Source organism: Leptodactylus fuscus, chromosome 6 (assembly GCF_031893055.1).
Source record: "Leptodactylus fuscus isolate aLepFus1 chromosome 6, aLepFus1.hap2, whole genome shotgun sequence".
Lineage (NCBI taxonomy): Eukaryota > Metazoa > Chordata > Amphibia > Anura > Leptodactylidae > Leptodactylus > Leptodactylus fuscus.
The window spans coordinates 77,623,336-77,636,322 of NC_134270.1; the positions used below are offsets into that span (position 1 = coordinate 77,623,336).

The 12,987-nt window shown below is 41.4% G+C and overlaps 1 protein-coding gene across 1 annotated transcript in view; it reads left to right on the plus strand.

The window, feature by feature from the left end:
- SHANK1 (SH3 and multiple ankyrin repeat domains 1) overlaps positions 1-12,987 on the plus strand; it is a 469,770-nt gene that overhangs the window by 270,689 nt on the left and 186,094 nt on the right. The window contains exons 12-13 of the mRNA XM_075280273.1: positions 1,129-1,292; positions 6,288-6,401. Of these exons, the coding sequence (XP_075136374.1) occupies positions 1,129-1,292; positions 6,288-6,401 (278 nt within the window). The remainder of the gene's footprint in view (positions 1-1,128; positions 1,293-6,287; positions 6,402-12,987) is intronic.

Consider the following 12,987-nt stretch of genomic DNA (forward strand, 5'->3'; position numbering starts at 1 on the left):
ACATAACCACTACTGGATTGAGATTTCAATAATTTGCTCTTTTTTTTTTTTAGTCACTTTCGATAATCCTGATTAAGGCTATGACCCAATGTAGTGAGCCGCAGCAGAAACGCTGTGGCATTTTTTCCTGCAGCTCTTTCATAGGTAAAGTGTTTTCATAGGTATAATTGAGATGCTGCAATTTCCAAAACCCCAACTGTTTTGGAAATCACAGTGTTTCCGTTACGTGTATTTTTAGGCAATGTGTGTGGGATTTGCTAGAAGTGTATTCTTCAACAATCTGCAAAACAATAATTCTGTAACTTCTGTTCTTAGTGGTCTATTCTGTCTGCAATTCCTCCATTGTTCTTCCTGGAAATGCATCAATACATTAACTTCTGGGTGTTAACATATCCCCTTGTAAGACTGTGTCCTTACAGTCTGAAGGTACATTTACACGTAGGAAATTGTTGCAGATTTGGGGGTGGGTTCCACCTCCCATTGTTTTCAGCATCTTGCTCGATCTTGCTGTGGATTCTGCGGCTCGGGGCTCCCTGCTAATTAGGCCCATTAATTTGTGCATAATCAGCTGAGGAAATCCGCAACAGAATCCCGAATACAGTGACGGAAAATGAAGAAGAATTTCTCTCCATGTTCCACCAAGTGTGTACCCTGACACTGTATAGTTGGACTTTCTCTGAGTGTGCAGGTCATGCCCTATTGAGAGGAATAATGGCAACAGCTCCACTAAAACCTTATCTTGATTGAACAAATTATCATATTGTTCCTCTGAATAGGCATCAAAGAGCAAAAAATGGCTGGCATCCACCAAGTTTTCCCAAACTAATGATGACCTAACATTAATGTAGTTTGACTAATAAAATTATATCTACACCTGGAGATCAGTACAAATAATAAATCCCTTAGTATTTTGGGGGAAATATTGCTTCTCTCCATGATATAGGGAATGGATATATAACAACGGCACACCAATAGACTATGGTATACTAAAATGATCTAGCAAGTCTAGTAAATACAGATGCAGATGAGCTAAGGTTATAAGATTTTTTTTGTCTACTATTATACATCTTGGCATAAATTTTTTTTTTGCAAAATCTTGATGTTTTACCTTCACATTTTCTTAATCAGTTCTAGTGGTTCTGCCAAAGATGCCTCTACTGGTGGGACTGTGAATCACCGGATGAAACGTAAACTGTATTCAGCAGTGCCAGGGCGTACTTTTGTGGTCACCAAACCTTACCAGTCCCAGGGTGAAGGAGAAATCTCTCTCAGCAAAGGAGAAAAGGTCAAAGGTAACTTTTTTGCCTTTTAAATTATTATTTACTATAGCACTTGAAGTATATACATGTATCTACTAAGGATCTGGTTCTTATACTACCTGTGCTAAGATTAATGATGTCTCTATCCGTATAACAGGAGGACAGAAAACTGGTGCTGTTGGTGGAACCATGTGTTGTTACAGTGGCATACAAAAGTTTGGACTCCCCTGGTCAAAATGACTGTTATTGTGAACAGTTCAGCATGTTGAAGATGAAATGATCTTCTTTATAAGTCAAGTGATGCAAAATTTAAAGCTTTATAATCCCCAGCCTCCTCTAACCTTGTGCCAAAATACAGCAGCCATGGGTTCTTCTTCAGAGCTGCCTAGCACTCTGAAAATTATGGAGGCCCACAAAACAGAAGAAGGCTATAAGAAAATAGCAAAGTGTTTTCAAGTAGCCCTTTCCTCAGTACCAAATATAATTATGAAATGGCAGTTCACAGGAACAGTAGAGGTCAAAATAAGATCTGGAAGACCAAGAAAAATTTCAGAGACAGCTGCTCGTAGGATTGCCACAGTGGCAAATGTTCTATTTTAACTTAATTGGTCAACAGGATTTGTTTCCAAAATGCATCAGGTTTGTTTAGATGTTCATTTGCAAACTTCTGACACTGAATGTTATGATGAGGACGCAGCAGGGGTTTTCTTCTGATGACTTTTCCATGATATCAGATTTGTGCAGGTATCACTGAACAGTAAAACAATGCGCCACAACTCCAGAGTCTGCAAAATCTTCCTGAAGGTCTTTTGCAGTAAAGTGGATTTATAAAGCTGTAAATTTTGCATCACTTGGTCTTTCCTAACAATGATAATGAACAAGCCATAACCCTAACTGGCCAATGAAGGTATGAGATCTTGGTCAAAGTTATATGAGCACACAAATCTACAAGGGTTCCGAAACTTTTACTTTACTTTTACTCCATTCCTTTTTTCACTCTAAAATTGTACTCAAACATAAAAATACACTGATATTGCTTTAAATTATAGACAAGTTTGTTTAAACTTTAACTTTCTGCCTTTTAAAGATCATTTCTAGAGATGAGCGAACAGTGAAATGTTCTAAGTTCAAAATTCGATTCGAGTAGCCGCTCAATACTCGACTGTTCGATCGAAAATCGAACCCTATTAGTCTATGGGGAAAAAATACTCGTTAAGGGGGAAACCACTATTCGACTCAAGGGGTCACCAAGTCCACTAGGACACCCCAGGAAATTATGCCAACACCCTGGAATGCAACTGGGACAGCAGAGGAAGCATGCCTGGGGGCATCTAACATGCCCAAGTCACTGTATTACCTCGGGATCCCTGTCAGCTTGCGATATGCGGGAGCTGACTTTTTCCCATAGGAATGCATTGACCAGTGTTGATTGGCCGAATGCAATACAGAGTACAGCATTTGGCCAATCAATGCTGGTTCTGCCGGAGGCTTGTCTGTGAGGAGGCCGAGTCTAAGATCAGTCCACAGCAGTCTCCATTCTGGTCCGATCTCAGATGTAGCAGCGTTGAGCGAATGCTGTGCTCTGCTACACCCTCACCCTGTTACATCATGTCATATACTCCAGTCACATCTAGAGCTGCAGTTACTATTCTGCTGTTACATTATGTCTTATACTCCAGTCACATCTAGAGCTGCAGTCACTATTCTGTTGTACATCATGTCTTATACCCCAGTCACATCTAGAGCTGCAGTCACTATTCTGTTGTTACATTATGTCTTATACTCCAGGCACATCTAGAGCTGCAGTCACTATTCTGCTGTTACATCATGTCTTATACTCCAGTCACAGCTGGTTCTGCTACATCTCATATGTAGCAGGGTTCAGCACACACTCAGCTCTGCTGCATCTGAGGGTGTAGCAGAGCACAGCGTGCGCTCAATGCTGCTACATCTGAGATGGAGTTCAGAATGGAGTTCTCCTCCGGCAGAACCAACGTTGATTGGCCGAATGCTGTAGTCTGTATGGCATTCGGCCAATCAACGCTGGTCAATGCATGCCTATGGGAAAAAGTCAGCTCGCACATATTGCAAGCTGACAGGGATCCCGATGAGATAGATCCCCAAAGAGCTGGGTGAGTAACATTCCCACCTAAATAAAGGTAATCCCTAGCTAACCCTGCCAGTACATCTATCCCTGTCTCACAGTCACATAGTTCACAGTCTCATATGACCCGGATATTAAATCCACTATTCGTATACATTGGAGGTCACCTGATTTAGCCAGCCAATTACTTTTTCCGTTTTTTTTTTTCGTTGCCTCCGTTGTCGTAGTTCCTGTCCCACCTCCCCTGCGCAGTTATTGGTGCAAAAAAAAGCGCCAGGGAAGGTGGGAGGGGAATCGAATATTTAGTGAGTTTGCCACGTGGTGTTCGACTGGAATCGAAAATCTCGAACAGCCTGATATCCGATCGAACATGTATTCGGTCGAACGCTGTTCGCTCATCTCTAATCATTTCAACTTCAACTTACTTAACTGTTCACAATAAAAGTAATTAAAAATGGCTTCAAAATTGGGAATTAATGAATGAGATGGAGTTTAGTATTTATGCTTTAGAATGAGAGAATTTCTCTTACTATATATCTACACATGGAAGATTTGTTGCAGAAATTGGTGCAACTGAAAATCAGTTCCATTCATTTGAATAAAGATGTTTTTGGGGAAAACACATGAATTTCTGCAAGCTCAATGTAATGAATGGACCAGCTGCAAAAACTTGCTGTGTGTGACTATAGAGTCACAAAAGCAGAATCAAATAATACAGTGTTTTGAGATTACTGCTTGACAAGATTTGTCAGATATGGAGATAGTTATGTTTGGTGTAACAAGTAGATGTCAAAGGTGTAGTGATGTGTGGTTTTCTAGCAGGTTCTCTAGCAGAATTAGAAATCCCAAAATATTTTGCCAGGCATTTATCATTTCTAAACGACAAAATGATGTATCTTACACGTCAGCACTGCCACCTAATGGTAAGTACAGTATATTGACAGCTTTCCATATTAGAGCTATTTGCTGAAATGGCCTACAAAAGAAGCAAATATAATAGATAATTTAACATTTCCTAGACTTGAAAAAAATTGCAACATATACTTTATTACTTTCACAGTTTAATTTATTTTCATTATCACTATTATTATTATTATTATTATTATTATGATTAACAATATAATTAGTTATTGCTACTATCATTTTATTCTTTATTAATTATTATTATTATTATTATTATTATTATTATTATTATTTTATTCTTTATTACTATTGTGTTATTATTTTTTTATTATATAAATATGGATGTTATATTGCTTTATAAATATCTCCACCAAAAATAAACAAACATACAGACATCTAGCCTGAATTTGGATATTTTGCTATATCACCCTTTGACATTCAGGCTGCTTTTCATCTTCCTTTCGTCCTTGTCATCTATGTTCTGTGATACAGCTGACCCTTGTCCTATTTCTTTTTATTTTCTATTGCCATTTCTATCTCATCTTGTTTCAGTTTTATCTCCACTCTTTCTGTATAATTTTATGAAAATTTCACTCATATAGATCATAGATCTCAATTCTATTAATACTAACTGCAACCCACATGGATCACCTTCAAATAGCATTACCTTATCCAGCAATATTGTGTAAGTAAAGATAAATATGATAATGATGATAATTAGAGATGAGTGAACACTGTTCGGATCAGCCGATCCGAACAGCACGCACCCATAGAAATGAATGGAAGCACCTATGACGCTGATTTTGCCGGCGGCCGGCCGGCGTCACAGGTGCTTCCATTCATTTCTATGGGTGCGTGCTGTTCAGATCGGCTGATCCGAACAGTGTTCCCTCATCTCTAATGATAATAATTAGAGATGAGCAAATTTTTCAAAAATTCAATTCTGCGGGTTTGCTGAATTTTCCGAACGATTCCATTAAGTCCGAATTAACTTACAACGAATTGCGTTAAAAAACAGCTGTGCCTGTGCCTTGCAGTAAATTGAATTACACAAGTATGATGTATTGCAAACCTGCAATGAGCAGCATGATAATGGCAGTCAGTGCAGCAAGATGTGGTACGATTACCGATTACCCAGGCTGCAAACACCCCAAATGAACCCTGTTCTGCTTCAATACTCTGTACAAATTCCTCCCTATCCTTTCCCTACACTTCTAAGGCTCTTCCCCTGAACTTTGACTGAGCAAAATATCAGTGTTCGGGTGCATGCACACTGAGTAACGCCGGGCGTGTATGAGAGCCGTACACGCCGGCATTACAGCAGACTGCCGAACACTTCCCATTCACTTCAATGGAAGCGCTCGTAACAGCGGCGTTTACGAGCGCTCCCATTGAAGTGAATGGGAAGTGTTCGGCAGCCCTGCTGTAACGCCGGCGTGTACGGCTCTCATACACGCCCGGCGTTACGTAGTGTGCATGCACCCTTAAAGTCCTTTCTATCACTTTCCCTAGCGCCTGCTGACATCTCTCCCTGCACTAAGCACACTGCAAAATGCCTGAATCCAAGATGGCAAATCTGCTCTTCAAACTCCCAGGGTTGCTTCTTCTCTTCTGTGTGCCCAAATATTTTTAATGTATTATGAGCACTGTTAAATCTAAAAAAAAAATAGATCAAACAACCCATATAAGTTGCTATTTTTCAATTGGGCACGTGACGCTTGTTCTTTTCTTGTAATCCAGGCTCGGCAACCTAATGAGAATTATTTGGGTGGTGGGTAGACATCTTCTATTTCTTCAGTACAGTTCTGGTTCTTCTATTGTGATCAGCACTTTCATTCATTTGCCCCATTGAAGTACACGAGTCGAGCCTCACCTTAACCATAAACTTTGAGAAGCAGAATCTACTGTACTTCATGTTATTTTCACATACTATTTTCCAGATAATTCCTGAATACAGATTATAGTTGATATGATATTACTTGCATACCTCAAATAGTGAATAATATTTATTTATTTCTTAGTTTTGAGTGTGGGAGAAGGAGGATTCTGGGAAGGAAACGCCAGAGGTCGCACCGGCTGGTTCCCTTCAGACTGCGTGGAAGAAATTGCAACAAAACCCCAGGAAGGAAAACAAGGTATAGCGATGACCAATTCTTCTCATCAGGTTGTTCCCTGTTTATTTTATTAGAGGTGATATAAATATTTATAAACATATGTTTGACTAGACCTTAATCCTATTCACATCAGTTTTTTATCAACCAAAATGGCCGACAATCAGTTTAAAGAGATAACTCAAATGTCTATTAATCATAAAAAAATATCAATGTTTGGAATAGTGAGCTGCTTTTGGCCAATCACCAGCCAGCTTATTCAGGCCTACTGCTTTTTTAAACTGAACTAAACTAAACCTGGCAGATTAGCTTTTGAAGTGGTTGTAAAACATTGCTGCATTCTTCTTCTCAGGAAGTGACATCATGTCCGTTTGGTCACATGGCAATGTCACATCTTCATCCCATTAAAATGAATGCGACAGAGCTGGAGCATGCCATGTAACCAACAAACATGATGTCACTTCCTGAGAAGAAAGCAGCCATGTTTTTGAAGTCCTGCACAGCCCACATTAAGGTTGATGGTAGCATTGTTCTTTTGATTGGTCCCACCATCGATCCAATGACTGCATCAAGGCCATCCAAGAACTAATGTGTATGGCCAGCTGTTGACCTTAAATGGAATGACCCTTGACATTCATTCAGGATTAAAGCCAATTGGTGGTTGTAGACTTTATCTAATAAATGCTACCCCTAGTAGTGAGTACAGGTTAGCTGATCAAACAAGGCTTAGCCTCCTTTGGCTGTGACATACAAAAGCCCCCTCTGCATCAAAAGGAGAGTCTTCTTCCTCCTCCTCCTCTAGTCTAAGAGTCCCAGAGTACTTGCATGAGTACTTTTACTGTAAGATACATAATAAAAAATTGACATATGTGAAATGTAGAAAACAGGGCACTCACCCGCCACGGGATACATAAAACATTTGTTTTTATTTCATCCTCTTTAAAAAAAGGTCAAACCTTGACCATCGGGGTACAGAAGACGGAATGATGCAAAGAAACAAATGCTGTTTGTTTCTTTGCATCATTCCATCTTTTGTACCCCGATGGTCAAGGTTTGACCTTTTTTTAAAGAGGATGAAATAAAAACGAATGTTTTATGTATCCCGTGGCGGATGAGTGCCCTGTTTTCTACATTTCACATATGTCACTGCCTGTCTAGGTTTTTTCACAGTGAGCACCACCCTGGGATTTAATTTATTCCATGGTTTTTTGGCTGTTACAGCCGGAAGATTTGCCAATACTGACACAAGATTGTGAATACGAGCGCTGTCGCAGTAGTGCCGCTGACTACTTTGTTCTTTGCAATAATAAAAAATTGACATCACCGATGCTGGCAAATTTGGTGGCTCCCTTAAGGGCTTCAAAAGGTGGGGCACTTCTCTGATGAGCCTCCAATGATGGAGCTTGAAATAACACACTCTTTGTGGTCTGTTGTATGCAATAATCATTCATCATCTTCTGCTGCTAACATGTTTGGGTTCTTATATATATATATATATATATATATATATATATATATATATATATATAATAATTATATATATGGAGCTTGCAACCATAATACTTTTCAGTGCAGCACTTTGCACAGTTTTCACTTTAAGATTGATATGAGTCTGCAGTTAGTAAGAGGTCTGAGATGCTGAGCAAACCAGGCAGCTGCCTTAGGCCCCTTCCAGATGACCATGGCATAGGTCAGTGTGCTATCCGTATTTTTCCTGGATAATAATCCGATTCATTAATTTCTATTGGCCCACACACATGATCGTGTAATATACAGTATGGATCAGTGTGCGGACCAACAGTCTGGGCCACGAAAATCAGGATAGGTCCTATTCCTGTCTTGTTTTGTGGCCTTTCTTCCACAGCTCCTATTCACTGAATGAATGGGTCTGTGGAAGCACGGACGGTTGTCATCCGTGTGCCACCAGTGCAGTTCAATCACATCCAGCGGCGAACACATGGCTGTGTGCAATTAGCCTTACTCTCCAAGCCTGAGTAATTTAGCAGGATATTTAACTTCCTAATGACCTTGGACGTACTATTACGTCCTGGTACTTGGCGACCTAGGGTGTAATACTATGTCCAAGACCGGCCACCTGCTCACTATCTTAGCAGGCAACATCGGAAGCGGATGTTACCTGTTACTGACATCTAAGATCTAAGGGGTTCCACCATGTTGCCGACTTCCTCAGCACCTCTCGTGGCGAGATTGGGGAGTGCCGGTATGTATAATTTGCAGCCTGGGGTCTGGCCAGTGACTCCAGGCTGCTACAAGCTCCCCGTTACCTGGTTGATCCTGCCGGGATCAGAGGAAGTAAGCCTTTGCGTCTGCATAGGCTGACTTCCTCTATAAACTGCAAGACACTTGCAGTCTGTGTCTTGCAGTTCATAATATTGAATCAGCGATCAAAGCATTTATGCTTTTGATTTCCTCTAAAAATCATGATAGTACATTATACTATGTGGAGGAGCCACTAAAGGCCATTATACTGCGTGGAGTGGACACTATGGGGCATAATACTGTCTAGAGGGAACATTATACTGTGTAGAGGGGCCGCTATGGGACATTATACTATGTGGAGGGGCCGCAATGGGACATTATACTGCGTGTTGGGGACACTATGGGACATTATACTGTGTGGAGGGCACGCTATGGGAGATTATACTGCATGTTGGGGACACTATGGGACATTATACTGTGTGGAGGGGTCGCTATGGGACATTATATTGAGTGGAGGGGCCGCTATGGGACATTATATTGTAATATACGGTATGTTATAATACTGTCATAGGGATCTTTAGCATAAATATGGTGGGGGTGCTTTCTGAACAGCTCATGGTACCCTTAATCAGCACCTGGCTGATGGTATGCAGAAATGCCTCTCACACCAGCATTAGCTCCCACTTTACACCCACATCAATTCTCCTTATAGCTAAAATCCGATTATTTGATAAAGTCCCAAATGTAATATTGCAAACAATCTAAAAGAATCTAACAGCAGTGCAACTCTGAGTGCCAGATTCTCTAATACTTGTGTATGGAGTATAGAGTATGGAGCACAAAAACCACTATACTGTCTACCAATAAGTATTTGGACACCTGTGATAGAATAGAAAAACAACATTTATTCATATTCACTGGTTGGTAGAACCCAGCAGATGCTTCCATACGGATGGTATTGATCGATACAATACTCCTGGATGCCTGTTGAAAATCCTGGTGTATGTGAGCCATCGGTTGGGTGTGGTTCTTCTGAATTTCTCTGGCCAGCTCCCGTCGGTCTCTGTCTCCCAGTTTTGGGGGTCTGTCGACTCAGGACACATTCCGACAATCACCGTTCACCTTCCATTGCATAATCACATAGGCCACTGTCGATTTTGGGCAATTCAGGTTCAATTGCTATGTCCCTTAAGGATCGACCATTTCTGTGGTACCCCACAATTACCCCTTTCTCAAAATCGGGCAACTCTGCACTTCGTGTCATCTTGCATGCGACTAATGCCAATGCTGTTTCCTACACAATATTTAACAGCGGAAGACATGACACCGCAGATATCTTCATTTGCATGGGTGTCCAAATACTTATTGGTAGACAGCGTACAAGGAGTGCCATCTTGTATACTTTCATTTCATTTATGATCCATACCTGGTTTTGACTCCAAAAACAGCATCAGCTGGAGTAGCAGAATGTTAAAACGGTTTGAAACGGTTTAGTGACGTTTCAGGCGGCCATTTTGATTTAAATAAATGTAAGTTTTTCACAAGAAAATGGTCACAAGTAAGAAATGGATTGAGGCTAAGGTCCCACGGGCCGTATCCGCAGCACTAAAGCGCTGCGGGAAGAACCGCTGTGTGAACGTATTGTGGTTCTTTCCGCGGCGCTTTTAAGAGAAAGTTCACAGAGTTTTCCTCTGCGGACTTTCTCTTAACATTATATCTATGGGAAAGCCACTGGCGTTTCCATAGATATAATTGACATGCTGTGATTTGCAAAGTTGCAACGGCTTTGCAAATCACAGCGTGTCCACGCTGCGATCTTTTCCGCAAAGTGGAGATGGGATTCGTATGAATCCCATCCACTTTGCCTGCACTGTACAACGCCGCGATTTTTTTCCCGCAGCTTCTCAGCGTTTACATCCTGTGGGCCCCGGCCTAAAGGATGAAAGTTTAGATGACAATTAAGATCATTTATATATTTATTTATTTATAATCTATCTATTTACATCTTTCAATCTATTTATCTATAAAATTATATCTGTCAACATTTGAATTACATAAATTGCTAGACTGCGGCCAAGTCAGAGCCAAGTAACTCCAGCAGATTAGGGGCACTATTTACTTACTGGTCCTGGCTCCTGCTCACTGCTGTCTGTGCTTCCCCTTCTGCAGAGACGACTTTGAGCAGGAGCTGGGATTGGTAAGTGAGGCCGTGAACCCCACAAACACTGCTATCATTATCTTTTCAGACCTCCGAGTAAAATGATCAGAGGCCTAGGAGAGATGAGGGAACATAAAAAACACTGTTACTCACCACTCCTGGCTCTGGCAGGCTTTCGGGTCTACTTGGTGACGTCACAAACGTCAAGTGGGCCAGGCTTGCGTCCTTATGCGTTGCAACACAAGCCCCAGCTCAAAGTGAGGTCTCTTCCATTGTTGAAGATGGCCGATATTAGCTTGGGGTGCGCTGGAGCCCGAGAGAGGTAAACAACAGTGTTTTTTGGCTTGTATCATCCTCTGGGTCTCCAATTATTTTACTCTGGGGTCAAAAGTTTGCCACAGAGCCCCGCCATTCCTAGTTACGTCACTGACTACAGGTGACATCAGATAAATGTGAACATTGCATTAGGCCTTATACATACATTTGTCTGCTTATTCAATGCCAAATAGCCAAGCACAGTGTGTCCGCAGTGCAGTTTTTACCCCAAAGTGGGCATGGCATTTGCTAAAAACCCATCCACTTTGCTCTGTAAAACTCTGCAATTTTTTCTGCGGTGCTTCTGTGGTGTTTACGCCACATGAGGCACTGGCCTAGAATAGTTTTTCCTCAAATAGTTTTTCCATCACAGTAATTTTTATTTTGTATAGTGTCATCAGGAGTGGGGCTAGAACCAGTAATAAGGGTGTATAATTATTTTATTTTTTAAATTATTTTACTGTAATTAAAAATTTTAAATTTTTTACTTTTATTTCTTCATTTATTTTTTACGTTGTCCTTTGGGGACAGCTGATCACTGATACAGATACAAATAGCCTCAGTTGCAGGAGGAATACAGCCTCCTGCCCATAACCATAGAACTAATCTGGTTCCTGTAGGACCCAGCAGCTCTAAGGGTAAGTTCACACAGAGTTTTTTGGTCAGGGTTTTGAGGCCGTATCCGCCTAAAAATCCTGACCAAAAAGACGGCTCCCATTGAAAAAAGAAGCAAAATGCTCATTCTTCAGGCCGTTTCGCCTCGCGATTCGGCCAGAAGACCCACCCTCCTCTGGACTAGGCTCATTCATACTGGTATGTCCTTGCAGAACAAGAGAGGGACCGCCCTGACGTATATAGTCTATGGGCGGTCTGGAATAGCTTAAACAGCAATTCCATTACTGGGAATGGCTTAATGTTTTGTCCTGTTATGGACACTTATTCCTTATCCACAAGAACGGGGTTGAGTGTCTCATCGCTGGGGAGCAGGAGGATGGTACATAAAAATGGCTAATCTGCACAACACTTTTCTGGCTATGAGCAGCACCTCCTTTAAGCCACTATATCTTTAAGTAATATATGTTAATGTATATGTTAATAAAGCGGTGCACCATTTACCACATGAGCCATGCTGGAACAATGTGTTATTCTGTTCAACTGTAGTGCAGCCACAACACTGCCCAGCTGTAGTTGGTAGTTTCTGCCCTTCTTTTCAGGGATGTTCTGATGTCACACAACCCATAGGTCACCACTGAGGCCTCTGATTGGGCCTTAGCGGTCATCTGGGACATTCTGATGTAATAGCGCTGGGTCAGTGCATTATTATGTCAATGTGACCCCTATGACCTCAAAAGTAGCCTGAAGAGGACGCAAGGTGACTGATACCTCTAGATACCTAAAAGAGGTGAAACAAGTTGAATGTTTGTTATTTTTCCTGACCTTCCTGGGCCTCTACTTATTATGTTCTGTGGTCTGAGAATACCTGAATACTATCTACTAGTGAAGCAGCGCGAGGCATTATACTTATTTGTGGGGGAAGCCACTGTGGAAAATTAGACTGTGGGGGCCACTATGGAGCATTATATTGTGGGGGGCCTCTGTGGACCATTATGCTGTCGGAGCATTATACTGTGTGAGGCCACTATGGAGCATTATACTGTGGTAAGACACATCGTGGAGTATTATACAGCAGAACCAGCTCAGGATTAATGCTGGGAAGACCAAGGAGATGGTGGTGGACTTTAGTAAACGGAGAGGTGCTCCGACCCCGGTGGAGATCCAAGGAACATGTATTGAGATAGTCAGGACCTATAAGTACCTGGGCGTGCTCCTCAATAACAAACTAGACTGGGCTGATCACCTGGAGGCGCTGCACAGAAAGGGCCACAACAGACTCTACCTGCTCAGGAGGCTGAGGGC